This window comes from Bos indicus x Bos taurus, chromosome 11 (genome assembly GCF_003369695.1).
Source record: "Bos indicus x Bos taurus breed Angus x Brahman F1 hybrid chromosome 11, Bos_hybrid_MaternalHap_v2.0, whole genome shotgun sequence".
Classification (NCBI taxonomy): Eukaryota; Metazoa; Chordata; class Mammalia; order Artiodactyla; family Bovidae; genus Bos; species Bos indicus x Bos taurus.
Genome location: NC_040086.1, coordinates 103,335,337 through 103,357,219, shown reverse-complemented (window position 1 = coordinate 103,357,219; position 21,883 = coordinate 103,335,337). Strand labels below are relative to the sequence as shown.

Below are 21,883 nucleotides of genomic sequence, written 5' to 3'. Positions count from 1 at the left end.
TTTCACTTTTTCTCTTTCATGCATTGGAGAAGGAAATGGCAACCCACTCCAGTGTTCTTGCCTGGAGAATCCCAGGGGCAGGAGAGCCTGGCGGGCTGATGTCTACGGGGTCACACAGAGTCGGACACGACTGAAGTGACTTAGCAGCAGTAGCAGCAGCAGACAGCATATTCAAAAGCAGAGACATTACTTTGCCAACAAAGGTCCGTCTAGTCAAGGCTATGGTTTTTCCTGTGGTCATGTATGGATGTGAGAGTTGGACTGTGAAGAAGGCTGAGCACCAAAGAATGGATGCTTTTGAACTGTGGTGTTGGAGAAGACTCTTGAGAGTCCCTTGGACTGCAAGGAGATCCAACCAGTCCATTCTAAAGATCAGTCCTGGGTGTTCTTTGGAAGGAATGATGGTAAAGCTGAAACTCCAGTACTCTGGCCACCTCATGCGAAGAGTTGACTCATTGGAAAAGACTCTGATGCTGGGAGGGATTGGGGGCAGGAGGAGAAGGGGACGACAGAGGATGAGATGGCTGGATGGCATCACCGACTCGATGGATGTGAGTCTGGGTGAACTCTGGCAGTTGGTGATGGACAGGGAGGCCTGGCGTGCTGCGATTCAGGGGGTCGCAAAGAGTCGGACGCGACTGAACTGAACTGAAGTGATTCCAGTCGCCCCCATAGGTTACCGGGCGCCCGCCGCGTACTGGGAGCCGCCTCTGCCCACAATGCTTTGCGTCCCGCCCCACAGTGCTTTGCGTTTCCCGCCCCAAAGTCTTCCGGCGGCAGCGAGGCCCGGTTAATCGATCGCCGCGCGCTGGCGGCTCGGCGCTCGGCCAGCCGCGCCTGCGCACGTGGTGATTTCCAGCGAGCGCCGCTGGGCGGGTGAGGGTCTTGGCTCGTGCTGAGGGCCCTGTGGGCCTGGTGGCGGCCCGGAACGCTGCACCCCGGTCCTCCTCGCTCCGAGCAGGACGGTGAGCGAGCCCCGGCCGACCCCCGAGCCTCCGGCTATGACATCCCTGCTGGCGAAGGACGCTTACCTGCAGGGCCTGGCCAAGAAGATCTGCTCCCAGCCCAGCGCCGAGCCGCAGAAGCGGAAATCGGGTAAAGGCGCAGCCCGGGGGGCCAGGGCGGTGAGGGCTTCGGACAGGGTACCCCGTCCGCCCTCGCGGCGCTCGCGTCCCCACTCCCCTGCAGCGCCCCTGAGCCGTCTTCAGGCGGAGCAGACCCTCAGACGCGTGAAGCGGGCCTGCGAAGTTCCAGAGGGAGACACCGTGAGAGACGCTCAGGGCCGCGCCGCCGCCCCGGCCCGTTGGGGGCTGTCTCGGGGTCCGAGGGGGCTCAGCCGTGCGCCCCACCAGGCGGGAAGCTCGGCCGGGGTTTGGAGGACGTGACTCTGCGGAACAGGCTCGGCCAGCTCTCCACATTGAGTGGCAAGGCTGGTGTGAGCGTTGATGAGAAAGATGATTTATTCAGCCCATTACTGTGGGCAGTGTGGGGAGAAGGGAGGAAGAAGGTGGCCCTGCCAATGGTAGTGTACGTGGCAGGGGCGACAGGGCCCCCTCATACACACAAACAGGCGAAGCAGACAAAAGCTGCCCTGTGGGGAGCCGGGGCTCGAAAGTCCTGTCCAGCCTGGGAGGAGAGGGAGAGCGGCAGGGACGGGCGTGGACCTACCAGAGGAGAAACGGACTTTCGTTACACCCGGAAACCTGTTCACTCTAGGGGTTAAGTGAGTTCCCATCACTCAGTGAAAAGTTAGATCTGTGTCTTTCTAGTTCCTTTCCTGTGTATTTCTCCCTGAACCAATCGGGTCCCTACTTGGTGCACTCATTTCTCATTTTCCTTTTAAAATATAAACATTTTCTCCACCTTTTCTTTGCCACATCACTTATGGGATCTTAGTTCCCCAACCACACATTGAACTCAGCCCTTGGCAGTGAGAGTGTGGGGTCCTAACCACTGATTCAGTTCAGCTGCTCAGTCGTGTCTGAGTCTTTTCCACCCCATGGACTGCAGCACCCCAGGCTTCCCTGTCCATCACCAATTCCCAGAGTTTGCTCAAACTCATGTCCATCGAGTCCATGATGCCATCCACCCATCCCACCATGTGTCAGTCCTCCCACCGCATCCTGACGCCTTCTACTCCTGCCTTCACTCTTTCCCAGAATCAGGATCTCCAATGAATATTAGGTGTTGATTTCCTTTAGGATTGACTGGTTTGATCTTGCAGTCCAAGGGACACCAACTCCCAGAGCTTGCTCAAACTTCTGTCCATCGAATTGGTGATACCATTCAACCATCTCATCCTCTGTCATCCCCTTCTCCTGCCTTCAATCTTTCCCAGCATCAGGGTCTTTTTCAGTGAGTCAGTTCTTCACATCAGGTGGCCAAAGTATTGGCGCTTCAGCATCAGTCCTTCCAATGAATAGTCAGGACTGATTTCCTTTAGGATGGATTGGTTTGATCTCTTTGCAGTCCAAGGGACTCTCAGGAGTCTTCTCCAACACCACAGTTCAAAAGCATCAATTCTTTGGTGCTCAGCTTTCTTTATGGTCCAACTCTCACATCCACACGTGACCACTGGAAAAACCACAGCTTTGACTAGCGGACCTTTGCTGGCAAAGTGATGTCTCTGCTTTTTAGTATGTTGTCTAGGTTAGTCATAGCTTTTCTTCCAAGAAGTAAGTGTCTTTTAATTTCATGGCTGCAGTCATTTTGGAGCCCAAGAAAATAAAATCTGTCACTGTTTGTACTGTTTCCCCATCTGTTTGCTATGAAGTGATGAGACTGGAGCCATGGTCTTCATTTTTTTTTTTTTTTTTCCATTTTTTGAATGTTGAGTTTTAAGCCAGCTTTTTCACTCTCCTCTTTCACTTTCATCAAGAAGCTCTTTAGTTCCTCTTTGCTTTCTGCCATAAGGATGGTATCATCTGCATATCTCAGGTTATTGATATTTCTGCTGGCAATCTTGATTCCAGCTTGTGCTTCATCCAGTCTGGCATTTTGCATGATGTACTCTGCATATAAGTTAAATAAGCGGAGTGACGATATACTGCCTTGACGTATCCCAATTTTGAACCAGTTCATTTTTCCATGTCTGGTTCTAACTGTTGCTTCTTGATCTGCATACAGATTTCTCAGGAGGCAGGTAAGGTGGTCTGGTATTCCCATCTCTTTAAAAATTTTCCACAGTTTGTTGTGATCCACACAGTCAAAGACTTTAGTGTAGTCAATGAAGCAGATGTAGGTGTTTTCCTGGAAATCCCCTTGCTTTTTCGATGATCCAGTGGATGTTGGCAATTTGATCTCTGGTTCCTCTGTCTTTTCTAAATCCAGCTTGAACATCTGAAACTTGTCAGTTTATGTACTGTTGAAGCCTAGCTTGGAGAATTTTGAGCATTACTTTGCTAGCAGGTGAGATGAGTGCAATTGTGCGGTAGTTTGAACATCCTTTGGCACTGCCTTTCTTTGAGATTGGAATGAAAACTGACCTTTTCCAGTCCTGTGGCCACTGCTGTTTTCCAAATTTGCTGACATATTGAATGCAGCACTTTTACAGCATCATCTTTTAGGATTTGAAATAGCTCAGCTGGAATTCCATCACCTCCGCTAGCTTTGTTTGTAGTGATGCTTTCTAAGGCCCACTTGACTTCACACTCCAGGATGTCTGGCTCTAGGTGAGTGATCACACCATCGTGGTTATCTGGATCATGAAGATCTTTTTTTGTATAGTTCTGTGTATCCTTGCCACCTTTTCTTAATATGTTCTGCTTCTGTTAGGTCCATGCTGTTTCTGTCCTTTATTGTGCCCATCTTGCATGAAATGTTTCCATGGTGTCTCTTAATTTTCTTGAAGAGATCTCTAGTCTTTCCCATTCTGTTGTTTTCCTCTATTTCTTTGCATTGATCACTTAGGAAGGCTTTCTCTGCTGTTCTTTGGAACTCTGCGTTCAAGTGGGTATATCTTTTTCTCCTTTGCCTTTTGCTTCTCTTCTTTTCTCAGCTATTTGTAAGGCCTCCCCAGACAGCCATTTTGCCTGGACTGTCAGGGAATTCCCTTTCCACCTTTTAATTTGAAAGCGTGTGTGTGTGTGTTCAGTCAGCTCAGTGTGTCCAGCAGTTTGCGGACCCCGTGTACTGTAGCCTGCCAGGCTTCCCTGTCCGTGGGGTTTTTCCAGGCAAGAGTTCTGGAGCAGGTTGCCATTTCCTCCTCCAGGGCACCTTGCTGACACAAGGATCGAACCCGCATCTCTTTGCCAAGTGGATTCTTTCCCACTAGCGCCACCTGGGAAGCCCAAAACGATATAACCCATTCTGGGGTACACAGTTTGTTGTGGGACGTGCCTTCATTGTCCCTGAGGATGGATACAAGGAGACTGCTGGGTCAGTGTGTGGATGTTGACGGTGGGTCAGCATATTACACTCATCAGGGATTGATGAGTGTGACCAGTCTGCTTTCCAGGAGGTGTGTGGTTCTGAGCTCAGTGGATGAGGGTCCCCACAACTCCCATCTCAACTGGCTTTTGGCATCCTTCTGAAATCAAAACCTTTGCAGGACCTTCTTACCTACTGACTGGGTCACGGGGATTGAAGTTGCAGCCCTTCATCGTTTCTTGTTTCAGCTGGAAAAACTCAAGTCTCAGAAGCTGCTGCGCCCCCCAGGAAGAAGAGGAAGAAAGCGCAGAAGAAATCCCGGGAGCGGGAGAGGAAGACTGCAAAGCCCAAGGCCCAGGCCTCTGCGGAGAAGTCTGAGGCCAGGAAGCCAGAGGTGGCCAAGGAGGAGGAGGGAGCCACCAGCTCCACCAGGGTCCCAGCAGGTGAGGGGGGCGGGCAGGCAGGCAGAGCCTGCTGGGATCTGGGGTAGGTGTGGATGTGGCCCTCTCTGGTTATAACAGCAAGATCAGGTACACTGGGATGGTATGAGGCTTTGTAGAGGACAGATCGCAGGGTCTATGGGTGGATGGGCAGCTCAGGAAGGGCACAGAAGCCCCAGGTCATATAGTAACTGGGACAGAGAGGGGCATGGCTGTGTCCTCTAAAATCCTCAGCGACCTGGCATGCCGAGCTTCACTGCCCTCAAGTTTCTGAAGTGATGTCCTGAGAGCTGCCTCTGGGTGTGGGTGGGTGCCGCAGGAGTTGGAAGAATCCAGAGATGGGTTTGGCCCGTGCTACACAAGCAAGCCCTACCCCGGAGGCCAATCCAGCTTGAAGAGGCCCTGCAGTTCCACCAGTGGCCACTGGGCGGGAGTGGGGGTGTGGGGCGCACACGGAGGCTCAGGCTTTGAATCCGGCCCCTGTTGGGGGGGGGGGGCGGGGCACAGGAAGGTTGAGAGGGGCTCTCCTTTCGGATTTCTGATCCTTCTTTGCAGATGGCCTGGCCGCAGAGCCTGACTCTTTGTTTGCCTTGGACGTTCTGCGGCAGCGCCTGCATGAGAAGATTCAGGAGGCACGGGGCCAGGTAGGTGTGGGGTGGGGGCGGGCAAGGGTCTCTGGGTGCTGCAGGGCTTTCCCCACCCCACCTGGAGGAGACACCCTGGTGCTCTCCGAGGTTGGCTCCCTGCTCTGCCAGCCGTCGTGGGCCTGGGCAGGAGGGTCTCGGCAGCTCTGTTCTGCGGGAGGTCAGGTGCCGTTCTCGTCATCTAGGGGGGCGGTGCAGGCTCAGCCCCCATGTTGAGCTGCTGCCTCTTCTCTGCTGCGGCCTTTGAGAGGCTTGGGCTCCTCTCTTAGCAGCACTTCCTGGGCGTTCGTTCTTTTGATTGTCCTGACGGCCCCTGAGGTAAGCCAGGGCCTGAGGTGAGGCAACCTGCTCGAGGGGACCGCCACGGGACTGTTGCTCCGGGATGTGAACCAGCCTCAGTGCCGAGTGCTTAGTGGGGTCGCCTCCCCCTCCTTTCCCTGGGGACCTCCCCAGGCCTCTGCCGTGGGGGACAGGCCCGAGGGCCGTGCCTTCCTGCGGTGGTCCAGAGTGCTCTTGTCTGCCGGGCGGGGTCTGCACCAGCAACACTGCCTTGTCCTGACCGAACCTCCCCATCTGGTGGTGGCGGGGCCTCAGCCCCCTGCCCTCACCCCGTCTGACCGGATGGAGGCCAGTGTGCCCCTTGTTGGGTCATCAGGTAGACTTAGTGGCCCCCTTTTGGGAAGTGCCCTGGCAGGTGGTCTGTGCCTGGAATCTGGAAGGTGTGGTTCTCAGAGGGTCCCCTCGTCCTTGTTTTGGGCGCACTCTGGGGCCAGGTCATCTCGGGGTGGGACGCCGCACCCCGCCGGCCCTGGTCCTGACCTGACTGCACGTGCTAAGCTGGGGGCCCCATTATGAGAACCTTATGAGTGAGCGCGGGATCACCCCACAGGGCAGCGCCAAGGAGCTGTCCGCCGCTGTTTTGGAGAAAAGACGCCGGAGGAAGCAGGAGCGCGACCGGAAAAAGAGGAAACGGAGGGAGCTGAGAGCAAAGGAGAAGGCGGCCAAGGCACTGGAGGGGGCAGAGGCCACCGAGCCGGACCTTCAGGTGCCCAGGGAGGAGGCGCAGGCCCAGCCGGGGCTGCTCTTCAACAAGGTGAGCGCTGGGCTGAGTGCCCGCCCTGTGCTGCCGTGGGGCGGGCGGAAGTGGGCCCCCGGGGTGGGCGGAAGTGGGCCCCGGGGCGGGCGGGCAGCGGCCCTAAGCTCGAGTCGCCCTCTCCCACGAGGTGGAGGTGACCGAGGAGGAGCCGGCCAACAAGGCCCAGCGCCGGAAGGAGAAGAGGCAGAAGCTGAAGGGGAACCTGACACCGCTGACGGGCAGGAACTACCGGCAGCTGCTGGAGCGCCTGCAGGCGCGGCAGGCCCGGCTGGAGGATCTGCGGGACCGGGACGCGGGGCAGGCCCAGGAGCTCGAGGCCAAGATGCGCTGGACCAACCTGCTGTACAAGGCCGAGGGCGTGAGGATCCGCGACGATGAGCGCCTGCTGCAGGAGGCCCTGAAGCGCAAGGAGAAGCGGCGCGCGCAGCGCCAACGCGCCTGGGAGAAGCGCACGGCGCACGTGGTGGGCAAGATGCAGCAGAGGCAGGACCAGCGGCGGCAGAACCTGCGCAAGAAGAAGGCGGCCAAGGCCGAGCGCCGCCTGGAGAAGGCTCGCAAGAAGGGCCGCATCCTGCCCCAAGACCTGGAGCGCGCCGGCCTGGCCTGAGGCCCCGGCTGCCCAGCCCCCATCTCGGGTCATGCAGGCTCCGGCGGAAAGTGGACTCTGCCACGTACCTCTCACCGGTTTGTCCGGGGCTCAGTACCCCCGTGCAGAAGAGCCTTCAGATCCGGGGAAGGGGCTGACCCGGATCCAGCTCCAACCTCTTATTAGACCAGAGGCTCTCTGCAGGTTGTGGGGTAGCGGCCCAGGGAGCTGTGAGGAGGGAGTGGGCACCTGGGGGGGCTTTGCTGGCCGCCCCTTCCTCTCACTGTCGCAGGAGCAGGAAGGGCATGGCCTTTGTGACTGCGGTGTTGGCCCCAGGCGCGCTTGGTAAGGGAATAAGCAGCTCCTGCAGCAGAGCTACGGTGGAGGTGATGGGCTTGGTAACGGAGCAGGAGGGCGTCCTCAGGCGCCTGTGATTGAGTTACACGAGTTGATGTGGAAAGAGGGTAGAGAGGAGAATTTAAGGTGAAGATGGTTATTAAAAATTCTGACTACTAAAAGATAGTGTTATTGGAGTAGGAGGGAAAAGAAATTGGAGCTGGCTGGATAGTATCAGTCTGGGGGAAGTGGGAGAGAAGGGGTAAAACCTGGAGAACTACGTGGATGGATGGAGGGTCCGCAGTGACGGACAGGTGAGTGCAAGCCCACAGGCAGGCAGCGTTGACACGCGCGGGTGAAGTGTGTGGTACGTGGGTTGTGTTTCAGGAAGACTTCGTAACATTCTTTAGACTAAATTCCAGTTAAGAAACAGATGGTAACCAAAAGGAAACTGGTGTGACTGTCATTAGATGACGATGTGTTACTAGAGTTTTAAAGGTATTGCTAGAGAGAAAGGATGTCACTGAATAGTGAAACAGGTTCAGATCACCTGGAAGGTAAACAGCCTTGCCCCAGAAACAGCTTCAGATCTGCCTAACAGAAGCTGACACTCTGCAAGGAGAAGTCAGTTCACAAACCAAGTGGGAGATGCTTAACATCTGCTCTAGGGACTGATGGTCAAGTAGACAAAATCAGATGGATCCGGAAGATTCAGATGAGAGTGTTTATAAGCTTGATCTAATGGACACACAGACCTGTGTACCTGAAAACTGTGTGTACTGGGATTTCCCTAGTGGCCCAGTGCTTTAGTTCAGTCACTCAGTCACGTCCAACTCTTTGCTCCCCCTTGGACTACAGCATAACACCAGGCTTTCCTGTCCATCACCGACTCCTGGAGCTTGCTCACACTCGTGTCCATCAAGTTGGTGATGGACTCTGTTCCAGTGCAGGGGTATGGGTTCAGTCCCTGGTTGGGAAACTAAGATCCTGGATTCCGCAGGGTGTGGCCACATTTTTTTTAAGAAATTAAAAAGAAAACCTCAAGCACACACGGAACAGTGGTGAAAACTGACCATCACCTGGTCCACAAAGCAAGTCATATTTCAAAGCTTCGGCATCGTACAAAGTGTGTTATTGGGCCATAAAACAGTTTTAAAGTTCCAGAGGTAACTGTTAAAGTTACATGTTTGGAAGTTTAAAAACACACTTCTAAATTACCTGTCAAAGAATCCTCATAGATGTGAGAGACTGTTTAGGATTGGAAGATAACGGAAGTGGTGTGCATTAACATTTGTGGGCCTCAGCTGAGACAGTGCCAAAAGCACTTTATAGCCGCAAAGCTGTGCTTATGTGTATCCTTGGTTTTAAGTGTTAGCAGGTGAGTCCATCATGCGGCACAATTTTCTGCTTGACCTAGAGCCTCACTCCTGGGCTCTGTTGACCCGCTCTGCCCCAGGCAGTTGCTCCCAAATTAATGTCCACACGTTGCAGTCAGGAGAGTTGGGAGAGTGTAGCCCCCTGTGGGAGTTGAAGGAGCATCTCCCAAGGCCTGGTGGGTATGTGTCATTGGGTATTCCGCTCCTTCCTCTGAAGCCTGGAAGGCCAGGAACCACGCCCCTCCACCCTAGAGTGCTGCTGTGGCCTAGTGTCATGTAGCTCGTGTGCAAAGCGAGCAAATGGTGCGCTTTGGCGGCAGGTAGCATCAAGCAGCCCTGGACAATAGGAGTTAGAGGGAAGGAAGGGTGAGGAGGTATGGAGCATCCACCTGGTGGGAGACCGTCTGTGTCCAAGTATAGAACAACGCTGCAGCTGCCCTGGGCTGGGCCGCCACGCTCCTGTCTGACCCAGGGCTGGGAGCTGGTGGTGCACAGAAGCAAGGACGTGCCACACAGGACTCAGGGCAACAGAAGTATCTCACTTGCAGGGAAGAGAACATTACTGGTTGAGTCTACGAAGCTTGATGCCAACTTCTTGGGTGCTGTGTGCCTCGAGTGCAGAAAGTGAAATGCAGAAAACTTCCAACAGGCCTCACATCTCATATTTTCAGGACCAAATGACAAGAGTCTCAGAAGGCCCCCTTCCTGGTCTATCCAGTGAGTAGGATAAAAGTAACCCCTAACAGGACACATTCATGGACTGTGGCTCACGAGGATCTGGGTTCCAACAGTCCCGCAAAGATGGTACTCTTAGTCCACTGGCCCTCCTCGGGTGAAGCTGGGAAGAAGGCTCCCAGCCAGCCTTTCCTTCTGCTTGGGTGCTCCAGGACTTGAGTGAACTCGTGGTTAGAAATTCAGTGAGGGGCTGTAAGCAATTGAGTAGCTCAGTGAAGCCTTGTTCACCAGAGCTGCCGTCCAGGTGCAGAGGGCAGAGACCTGTCTCCAGACCCCCATGGGCTGGCTCGTTTGGGTCATTGCACTGAGCACTAGCTTGGCCAACAGTTGAGGAACCTCACACGACCATGTCACAACATGTTCCCTGCTGCCCTCAGGTCCCCGGTCTGCACTGGCCCGGGAGCTTGGTTCTACCCCTGTGTCTCCCAGGCATTCCATCCAGCCTTCAAAGAGCCACTGTGGTGCCTCTCTGGTGCTTTTCCCAGGACCTTGGGAGAGGAGGAGTCTTCTGTAGGCTCCCCAGCCTATGAGGTGGATGAGCAGGTAACACAGTTAAGACCCTCCAACAAGCCTGGCCCTCTACTGAGAGTTCTTAGCTCTTGTAAGTTATTCCTAGGGATTTCTGTAAAGTTCACTTAACCTTAGCTTGGGCCACTGTGGGTTCCAGGTTTTGGCTGAGCACCAAAGGAAGTAATGGGAACTTTTCCGGTTCCCTAGTCAGCCCACTAGACCTTGCTTCTGAAAGGAACCATATCTGGAACTGCACCACTCCTTTCTTGGCCAAGCACTTCTAGAATTAGTTCCCACATAGTTACGTGATTTTTTTTTCTCCAAACTTTCTTTTCTTTTCTTTTTTTTAAGGGAGTGCTTCTCCTTTTAAAAAAAAAAAAAAGTTTATTTCTTTTTGGCTGTGTTGGCTCTTCATTACTGCTCAGGCTTTTCTCTAGTTGTGAATGGGGGCTCCTCTCTCAATAAATGGGCTTTATCTCAGTGGCCTCTCGTGCAGCACAGGCTCAGTAGTTGGGAGACGCTGACTTAGTTGCTCTTGCCATGTGGGATCCTCCCGGATCAGGGATCGAACCCATGTCGTCTGCATTGGCTGGCAGATTACCACTGAGCCACCAGGGAAGCCCCTCAGACTCTTCTGACTTTGACTATGTAATTGACCACGTGGGTCCTGCTGAGATGTGTCTCATATATCAGTCCTGAGACAAGGTGAGATGGGGGTGAAATGGAGGAGACTGGTTTCACCTTGGAAGTGACGCCTCAGATGAGTTTTTAGATATGGCAGGGACTGATTTCTCAAGGTGGTCCTCGGTAGGTTGGATATTCAGGGTACCCGAGGTACCCAAAATTGTCCAAATACCCCCGTCTCAATTCCCGGGACTGATGAGTGCTCCAGCTCTCCCATGAGAGATCTGGTAAGGTTGTGAATTCACCTGTTGGTAGGATTTGCTAGTGAACTAGCAAAACTTCAGTTTTCTGTTAATTCAGTCTTGGCAGTTGCAAACTCAGAGATTCTTCTACAAAGTAAGAGAAAGTTCCTGATTCTCAGCTCTTGCCTTGACCTAAAACTTTAGGACTTTGAGCCTGTCGTTGTCTATTGACTACCCAGCACTGTTAAGGGAGACCTCCCCATCCCCAGTCGCCTTGAGTAGTCCTTGAGTTTCTCAAGTCTTACTGTTTTTAAGGTGGTGTCAGCTAGTCTCAAAGTCTTGCCTTCAAAAGATATTTGTCTCTGGTGTCCACATCTCCAGATAAGGTGTTTTGTAGCTGTGTGCCAGTACACCCAGGGTCCCCTCCCTTGGTGCTGTCTAGATGGCTACCCTCTGCTAAAATCATAGGCTTCCCAGGTGGCGCTAGTGGTAAGGAACCCACATGCCAATGCAGAAGACGTAAGAAATGTGGCTTCAGTCCCTGGGTCGGGAAGATCCCCTGTAGAGGGCATGGCAACCCACTCCAGTATTCTTGCCTGGAGAATCCCACGGACAGAGGAGCCTGGTGGGCTACAGCCCATAGGGTTGCTAAGGGTCAGTACGACAGAAGCGCCTTAGCATACACAGCTAAAATCCAGCCAGATAACAAATCCCAGGTTTTCCCTGACTCATTCATGACAGGTCATGTTGTGTTGTGTTCACAAAAGTGCTTTTTAACAAAACGTAGTTAAAAGCCACGCTGATGACTGGATATGTCTTAGCAACTAGGAATAGAGGAAAGTGTCCTCAACTGGGTACAAGTTTACCAAAAGTGTAAAAATACCATCATACTTAATACCGTCATCAGAGTTTTCTTGCTAAGATGAAGAACAAGGCAAGAATGTCTCTTCTCATAGCTGCTTTTCAGTGTCACACTAGAAGTCCTAGCACATGCAATAAGACAAGAAAAATAAAACATGCAGATTGGGAAGGAAGAAGTCAAACTGTCTTTGCAAATTACATGATCATCTATATAAACATCCAAAAGATGACAAAACCTGAAACGCATAAGTGACTATATCAGGGTTGTGGGGTACAAAGTAAACATGTAAAAGTCAGCCGCTTTCCTGTATACCAGTAATGAACAAGTGGACTTTAAAATCAATAACATTATCATTTACACTGTGAAAATCAATATAAGCATACCTCAGATATATTGCCATTTATTGCAATATCCAGATATTGCAGATAGACCACCACAATAAAGTGAATATTGCAATAAAGTCATACCTTTTTCTTTTGTTTCCCAGAGCATATAAAAGTTACGTTTACACTATATTGTAGTCAGTTATTAAGTGTGCAATAACATTATGTCTAAAAAAAATGCACATACCCACACCTTAATTTTTAAAATATTAGCAAAAAATGCTACCCGTCATCTGAACCTGCAGTGAGTTGTATTAAAATCAAAGATCACAGATCACTGTAACATACAATAACAGTATAAAGTTTTCTTTCAAGATTGTGAGAGGTGCAAAACGGGACATAGAGGTGTGAAGTAAGGGAACGCTGCTGGGAACATGGTGCTGACGGACGCTTGATGCGCCAGCCTTCAGTTTTTAAGGAAGCAGTGTCCTTGACGTGCAGTAAGGCAAAGTGCAGGAAGAGGTGTGCCTGTAAAGGGCGATCTTGCTGAAACGGAGCTGAAAGGACAGAAGCAGGAGCTCTCATGCACATATCACTCAATACAGTGTCAGTAGGAGCTGGGCCTTGCCTCTCAGGCAGGAATGACCCCACTGCTGCCAACAGGAGGGAGAGAGAATTTCTCCTTGCCTGGTGGTAGCTCAATGTCAGGCTGTCACAACTCGGCTGATGAAAATCCACTGTACGTCAAGTCCCAGTTTACTCCAATGGACATTTAATTTTTAGTAGCCCTTTACAACTTCCCCTTCTGCTCTATAAAAGAGTTTTCTTGCAACTTCCATGGTGGCCTGGTGGTAAAGAGTCTACCTTGCAATGCAGGGTATGTGGGTTCAAACATTGGTCAGGGAACTAAGATCCCATATGCCATAGGGCACCCTAGTCCACAAGGAAGAGCTGCTGAGCCCGTGCACCACAACTAGAGAGTCCATGCACTGCCAGGAGAAGGTCCCATATGACACAGGACCCTACATGCTGCAGCGAAGACCTGATGCAGCCAATAACTGTTTGAAAAGTCTCCTTTACTGGACTTGCATGCGGTCCACCATAGTTGCATGTCCTGAATTGCAATTATTTGCTGCTCCTGAATAGGCCTTTTTTTTGTTGGTGGTGGTGGTGAAATAACTGATTGTCACTAACACACCTGTTAAAGTGAAGTCGCTCAGTCATGTCTGACTCTTTGTGACCCCATGGACTGTAGCCTATCAGGCTCCTCTGTCCATGGGATTTTCCAGGCAAGAGTGCTGGAGTGGACTGTCATTTCCTTCTCCAGGGGATCTTCCTGACCCAGGGATCGAACCTGGGTCTCCTGGATTGCAGGCAGATGCTTTACCGTCTGAGCCACCAGGGGAGCCCTGACACACCTGTTAGAAATGGCCAGAATGCAGAACACTTGACAACATTGAATTCTGGTGAAGATATGTAGCAGTACAGTTTCATTCACTGCCAGAATGCAAAATGATATAGCTGTGTTAAAAAAAAAAAAAAAAACACTGGCAGTTTCTTACAAAATGAAACAAATTCTTACCGTATGACCCAGCAATCATACTCCTCAGTATTCACCCAAATAAAGTGAAAATTTATGTCCATACAAAATCCTGCAGAAGGATGTTTATAACAGCCTTATTTACAATTGCCAAAACTTAGAAGCAATCAAGATGTCCTTCAGAGCAACCTAGATGTCCATTGACAGATGAGTAGAGAAAAAAATTGTGGTACATATATATAATGGAATATTACTCAACTATAAAAAAGAGTATATTCGAGTCAATCCTAAAGAGGTGGATGAACCTAGAGCCTATTATGCAGAATGAAGTAGGTCAGAAGTTCAGTCACTTAGTCGTGTCTGACTCTTGGGACCCCATGGACTGCAGCACTCCAGGCTTCCCTGTCCATCACCAACTCCCAGAGCTTGCTCAAATTCATGTCCACTGAGTCAGTAATGCCATCCAAACATCTTATCCTCTGTCGGCCCCTTCTCTTCCTGCCTTCAATGTTTCCCAGCATCAGGGTCTTTTCCAATGAATCAGTTCTTCGCATCAGGTGGCCAAAGCATTGTGGCTTCAGCATCAGTCCTTCCAATGATTATTCAGGACTGATTTCCTTTATGATGGACTGGTTTGATCTCCTTGCAGTCCAAGGGACTCTCAAGAGTCTTCTCCAACACCACAGTTCAAAAGCCTCAATTCTTTGGTGGTCAGCTTTCTTTATAGTCCAACTCTCACATCCATACATGACTACTGGAAAAACCATAGCTTTGAGTAGACGGACCTTTGTTGGCAAAGTAATGTCTCCGCTTTTGAATATGCTGTCTAGGTTGGTCATAGCTTTTCTTCCAAGGAGCAAGCATCTTTTAATTTCATGGCTGCAGTCACCATCTGCAGTGATTTTGGAGCTCCAAAAATAAAGTCTCTCACTGTTTCCCCGTCTATTTGCTGTGAAGTGATGGACCAGATGCCATGATCTTAGTTTTCTGAATGTTGAGTTTTAAGCCAACTTTTTCACTCTCCTCTTTCACTTTCATCAAGAGGCTCTTTAGTTCTTCCTCACTTTCTGTCATAGGGTGGTGTCATCTGTATATCTGAGGTTATTGGTATTTCTCCTGGCAATCTTGATCCCAGCTTGTGCTTCATCCAGCCCAGCATTTCTCATGATGCACTCTGTGAAAGTTAAATAAATTAAATAAGCAGGGTGACAATATACAGCCTTGATGTGCTCCTTTCCAGATTTGGAACCAGTCTATTGTTCCATTTCCAGTTCTAACTGTTGCTTCTTGACCAGCATACAGATTTCTCAGGAGGCAGGTAAGGTGGTCTGATATTCCCAAGTCTTTAAGAATTTTCCACAGTTTGTTGTGATTCACACAACTATAAAAAAGAATGTATTCAAGTCAGTCCTAATGAGGTGGATGAACGTAGAGCCTATTACACAGCGTGAAGTAAGTCAGAAAGAGAAAGACAAATACTGTGTATTAACACATGTGTATGGAATCTAGAAAGATGGTATTGAGGAACCTATTTGCAGGGCAGCAATGGGGATGCAGACATAGAGAGCAGACTTGTGGACACAGTAGGGGAAGGAGGCGGGGATGAGCTGAGAGAGTAGCATTGAAACATATACATTACCATATGGAAGACAGATAGCAAGTGGGAGTTTGCTGTGTGACCCAGGGAGGTCAACTTGACACCCTGTGGCAACCTAGAGGAGCAGGGTGGGGTGTGCAATGGGAGGGGCGTTCACAAGGGAGGGGACATATGTATACTTGTGACTGATTCATGTCGATGTATGGCAGAAAGCAACACAATATTGGAAAGCAATTATCGTCCAAAAAAAAAAAGACATCCTTCAGGAGACCAATAAATAAATGTTGGTCCATTCAGACCAACATGAATACATAATATTAAGTGAAAGAACCCAATCTGAAAAGGCTACAAAGTGATTGATTCCAGCTGTTTATGACAGTCTGGAAAAGGCAAAACCATGCAGACAGTAGAAAGATCAGTGGTTGCCAGGGAGTAAGGGGAGGTGGAGGGGCGAAAAGGTGGAGCACAGAGGATGTTTAGGGCACTGAAACGATTCTGCACAATGCTGTGATGGAGGGCACACGCCATTATACATGTGTCAAAACCCATCGGATGCACAGGGGCTTCCCTGGCAGCTCAGATGGCCAAGAGTCGACCTGCAATGTGTGAGGCCAGGGTTTGATCCCTGGGTCAGGAAGAGCCCCTGGAAGAGGGAATGGATACCCATTCCAGAATTCTTGACTGGAGAATGCCATGGGCAGAGGAGCCTGGCAGGCTACAGTCCTTGGGGTCACAAAGAGTCAGGCACGACTGAGTGACTAATGCTTTCACTTTTCACTTTTGAAGAATGTACAGCACCAAGAGTGAATCCTAATGTGAACTGGACCTTGGGTGATAATGACGTGTCAGTGTAGGCTCATTGATCCTCACCTGTGGTGCAGGATGTTGGTAGTGGGGAAGGCCGTGTGTGGGAGACAAGAGGTTTTATGGGAACTGTTTGCACTCAATTTTGCCGTGAACCTAAAACTGCTCTTAAAAAATTTAGGGACTTCCCTGGCAGTCCAGTGGTTAAGCCTTCATGCCTCCACTGCAAGGGGCATGGTTTCAGTCCCTGGTCAGTGAACTAAGATCCCACATGTTGCTTGCCATGGCCAAAAAAGTAGTAATAATAAAGTTTATTAGTTGAAAAAACAGAGTGATCATTGAAACTGAACGCTTTTCCCTGGAAGTGTGGTGTATCACTTCTGGTCACACTTCACTGCCCAAAGCAAGTCACATGGCTACAGTTCTTCCCAGGGCCTGGAAAGAGAGAGCAAGGATGTTCTTAGGAGCTCTGATGCCTCCTGAGCAAGTGTCACCTGCCGCCACTCTTGGCACAAATGTTTATGTCAATCAGGACTCTTAGGTGCAATTAATTGTATTAATTTAAGCAGAAAGGGGATTTATTAAAAAAGATATTAGGGCATGTCCAACTTGAAGATTCCTCTAGTCTCCTTTCAGAAAGTACCACAGAGCAACTCGGAGAGGAAAAAAAAAAAACAGAAACCACCTCCTAGAGTTAACTAACGATGCATTTAATGTCTTGGACCATACAGAAGTGGACAAGGCGTGGGAAATAGTAGAGGGGCGTCAGGAGAGCCAAATGAAGGGAGCAGGGGTTGTGCTTGGCTCCAAAGCTCTGGAAGCACTGGTGAGCCCCCTTCTCCAAGGTGCAAACCCAAAATCCTGCTCTGGCAATGAGGACAGCATGGGCGATGCAGCAGCCAGAGCCTGCGTGGAGCTCTGCTTCTGAGAAGCAGAGGGCCGGGCGTTGAATGAAGACCTACATGATGAGGTTTATTTGCAGGACTGTGTTGGAGGCTGGGGTTAGAGAGTCGATGCACTGGGAACAGCCTTAAAGCTTCCTTTTCTCTCTGACTCAGCGAAGTAAAGGCTAAAGGAACTGACACATCACGGAAATCCTTATTGCCCTTAATTATGATCTTGTTCCCTCCCACAAGGACACTTGTGCAACTGTCTATGCCAGGAAATACCTTACGTGTGGATGAGTTTCAAAATGGGGAATAGCAGAGGATCTATGTAATAACCTTACAGGATTAAAAGGAAGAAAGGAAAAGGTGAAACTTGTGGAAAATGAAGAAGCCACACCAAAAAAATTTGTAAAACAGATGGACTTCTGTCTGATATTTCTCCATGAATTTTCAAAAAATTAAGCAATCTCCTTAAAGCACAAAACAGAAAAATATGAGCTTATGGAGGAAATAGTCAACAGAAGGGTTTAAAAATCTAAGTGAGACAAACTCAGTGGAAAAAATTCATCACAGAAATTAAGTAAAATTAGAATTAGCATATGAAAGGATGGCTGGCTGTGTTGTGTTCGTTGCTCAGTCGTGTCTGACTCTTTGTGACCCCAGCAGCTCTAGCCCACCAGGCTCCTCTGTCCATGGGATTCTCCAGGCAAGAACACTGGAGTGTGTAGCCATTCCCTTCTCCAGAGGATCTTCCTGACCCAGGGATAGAACCCGGGTCTCCCACATCACAGGCAGATTCTTCACCATCTGAGCCACCAGGGAAGCCCATATGAAAGAATGCTGCTGCTAAGTCGCTTCAGTCATGTCCAACTCTGCGACCCCAGAGATGGCAGCCCACCAGGATCCCCCGTCCCTGGGATTCTCCAGGCAAGAGTACTGGAGTGGGGTGCCATTGCCTTCTCCATATGAAAGAATAAACCCTCCTAAAAACACTGTAAGGGACATGGGGGGGAAAGTCATGATTATAGGAGTCCCAGAAGAAGCAGGCAGGAAGAAAGAGGCTGAGAGCATATTTGAAGACATAATAGCTGAAAATTCCCCTAACCTGGGAATGGAGGCAGACATCCCGTCCAGGAAGCAAAGGCAATCTCAAAGGGAATCAACCCAAAGAGGGTCACACCAAGACACACTGTAATTAAAAGGGCAAAGATTAAAGATAAGGAGAGAATGCTGTAATCAACAGGGAAAAGTAACATACAAGGTAACTCCCATTAAGCAAACTTTTCAGCAGAAACTCTAAGCCAGAAGAGAGTGAGTGGCATGATTTACCTCAAGTGATGAAAAGGAATAACCTACAACCAAGAAGACTCAGCAAGGCTTTTATTCACATTCATGGAAAGATCGAAAGTTTTACAGACAAAAACTAAAAGAGGTCAGCACCATCAAACCAGCTTTACAAGAAGTGTTAAAAGAACCTGTCCAAGTTGAAAAGAGAAGGCCACAGCTAGAGCTCCTTGGTAAAGGCAAACATGTCAACCATAGTAGGGAGGTTAAAAGGTCATCTATATCCAAAATAAGTAGTTAAGGGATACACACACACACACACACAGATGTCAAAAACTAAATGTCGAGGGTGGTGTGGTAAAAACGAAGGGTTGTTAAAATGCTGGGAAGGTCATGTTCAACATCCCTTAAGCTAGGCTTCAGCAGTATGTGAACCAAGAACTTACAGATGTTCAAGCTGGTTTAGAAAAGGCAGGGGAACCAGAGATCAAATTGCCAACATCTGTTGGATCATAGAGAAAGCAAGGGGATTTCCAGGAAAACACTTACTTCTGCTTCACTGACTACATGAAAGCCTTTGACTGTGTGGATCACAAGAAACTGTGGAAAATTCTTAAAGTGGTGGAATACCAGACCACCTTACCTGCCTCCTGAGAAACCTGTATGCAGAACAAGAAGCAACAATTAGAACTGGATATGGAACAACAACTGGTTCAAAATTGGGAAAGGATTACATCAAGGCTGTATATTGGAACCCTGCCTGTTTAACTTATATGCAGGGTACATCATGCAAAATGCCAGACTAGACCACTCACAAGCTGGAATCAAGATTGCCGGGAGAAATCAACAACCTCAGATATGCAGATGATACCACTCTAATGGCAAAAAGCAAAGAGGAACTAAAGAGCTTCTTGATGAGAATTAAAGAGGAGAGTGAAAAAGCTGGCTTAAAATTCAACATTCAAAAAACTAAGATCATGACATCCAGCCCCATCACTTCATAGCAAACAGAAAGAGAAAACATGGAGCAGTCACAGACTTCCTTCTCCTGGCTCCAGAATCGCTGAGACAGTGACTGCAGCCATGAAATTAAAAGCGCTTGCTCCTTGGAAGGAAAGCTGTGACAAACCTAGACAGGGTATTAAAAGACAGAGGTGTCACTTTGCCAACAAAAGTCTATATAGACAAAGCTATGTTCTTTCCAGTAGTCACATACAGATATGCGAGTTGGATCACAAAGAAGGCTGAGCCCTGACAGATTGATGCTTTTGAACTGTGGTGCTGGAGGAGACTCTTGAGTGTCCCTTGGACAGCGAGAAGATCAAATCAGTCAATCCTAAAGGAAAGCAACCCTGAATATTCACTGGAAGGATTGATGCTGAAGCTCCAATACTTTGCCCACCTGATGCAAAGAGCTGACTGATTGGAAAAGACCCTGATGCTGGGAAAGACTGAAGGCAGGAGGAGAAGGGGACGACAGAGGATGAGATGGTTAGATGGCATCACCGACTCAACAGACATGAGTTTGCGCAAGCTCTGGGAGATAGTGAAGGACAGGGGAGCCTGGTGTGCTGCAGTCCATGGGGCACAAAGAATTGGACAGGACTTAGTCACTGAACAACAACTGCAAGAACAAACGCGTGTGTGTGTGCGTGTGTGTGTGTGTGTGTGTGTGCGTGTGTGTAAATGGGGGAATGTAGTAAATAACTCTGAATACCTTTTGATGGTGGCGTGTTGATGAGACTACAAAATGGCGAAGCAGGACGTGCTCTCATCTTCTGCGAGAATTCCAAAATTACAACTCGCTGCTGAACAACCGTTGACAGGAGAATGTTAGATCCCATCAAAAAAAGATACCCCACGTCCAAGGGCAAAGGAGAAGCCCCAGCAAGACAGTAGGAGGGGCAAAATCGCATTTAGAATCAAACCCCATACCTGCCAGAGATGCTCAGAGGGCTTAGACAAACCTTGTGGGCACCAGGAGCCCACAGAGACTGAGCCAGAACTGTGTTTGAGTATCTCCTGTGGGGGTACAGGCCAGCAGTGGCCTGCCACACGGGCAGGGGCTCTGGGTGCAGCAGACCTGGGTATGGCACAAGCCCTCTTGGAGGAGGTCGCCATTAACCTCACCACAGAGCCATCAGAACTTACCCAGGACTGGGAAACAGACTCTGGGAGGGCACAAACAGAACCCTGCACACCAGGACCCAAGAGAAAGGAGCTGTGACCCCACAAGAGACTGCCCCAGACTTGCCCGGGAGTGTCCTGGAGTCTCTGGCGGAGGCGTGGGTTGGCGGTGGCCTGCTGCAGGGTCGGGGGCACTGACTGTAGCAGTGCATCATGGACCTTCTGAAGGAGGTCGCCATTATCTTCATCACCTCCACCATAGTTTGGCCTCAGGTCAAACAACAGGGAGGGAACACAGCCCCTTCCATCAACAGATCAGATCAGATCAGTCACTCAATCGTGTCCGACTCTTTTCGATCCCATGAATTGTAGCACGCCAGGCCACCCTGCCCATCACCAACTCCCGGAGTTCACTCAGACTCACGTCCATCGAGTCAGTGATGCCATCCAGCCATCTCATCCTCTGTCGTCCCCTTCTCCTCCTGCCCCCAATCCCTCCCAGCATCAGAGTCTTTTCCAATGAGTCAACTTTTCACATGAGGTGGCCGAAGGACTGGAGTTTGAACTTTAGCATCATTCCTTCCAAAGAAATCCCAGGGCTGATCTCCTTCCAAATGCACTGGTTGGATCTCCTTGCAGTCCAAGGGACTCTCAAGAGTCTTCTCCAACACCACAGTTCAAAAGCATCAATTCTTTAGCACTCAGCCTTCTTCACAGACTCTCACATCCATACATGACCACAGGAAAAACCATAGCCTTGACTAGACGGATCTTTGTTGGCAAAGTAATGTCTCTGCTTTTCAATATGCTATCTAGGTTGGTCATAACTTTCCTGCCAAGGAGTAAGCGTCTTTTAATTTCATGGCTGCAGTCACCATCTGCAGTGATTTTCGAGCCCAGAAAAATAAACTCTGACACTGTTTCCACTGTTTCCCCATCTATTTGCCATGAAGTGATGGGACCAGATGCCATGATCTTCGTTTTCTGAATGTTGAGCTTTAAGCCAACTTTTTCACTCTCCACTTTCACTTTCATCAAGAGGCTTGTGAGTTCCTCTTCACTTTCTGCCATAAGGGTGGTGTCATCTGCATATCTGAGGTTATTGATATTTCTCCCGGCAATCTTGATTCCAGCTTGTGTTTCTTCCAGTCCAGCATGTCTCATGATGTACTCTGCATAGAAGTTAAACAAGCAGGGTGACAATATACAGCCTTGATGTATTCCTTTTCCTATTTGGAACCAGTCTGTTGTTCCATGTCCAGTTCTAACTGTTGCTTCCTGACCTGCATACACATTTCTCAAGAGACAGATCAGGTGGTCTGGTATTCCCATCTCTTTCAGAATTTTCCACAGTTTATTGTGATCCACACAGTCAAAGGCTTTGGCATAGTCAATAAAGCAGAAATAGATGCTTTTCTGGAACTCTCTTGCTTTTTCCATGATCCAGCGGATGTTGGCAATTTGATCTCTGGTTCCTCTGCCTTTTCCAAAACCAGCTTGAA

At 49.6% G+C, this 21,883-nt stretch overlaps 1 protein-coding gene across 1 annotated transcript; it reads left to right on the top strand.

Annotated features, from left to right (window-relative positions):
* The first annotated feature begins 847 nt into the window (after positions 1-847).
* Positions 848-12,283, top strand: SURF6 (surfeit 6). Its single transcript, XM_027556795.1, has 5 exons — positions 848-1,095; positions 4,617-4,811; positions 5,364-5,452; positions 6,342-6,545; positions 6,676-12,283. Exons 1-5 carry the CDS (start codon positions 1,002-1,004, stop codon positions 7,153-7,155), a joined length of 1,062 nt encoding a protein of 353 aa, XP_027412596.1. The 5' UTR covers positions 848-1,001; the 3' UTR covers positions 7,156-12,283.
* Positions 12,284-21,883: the final 9,600 nt, after the last annotated feature.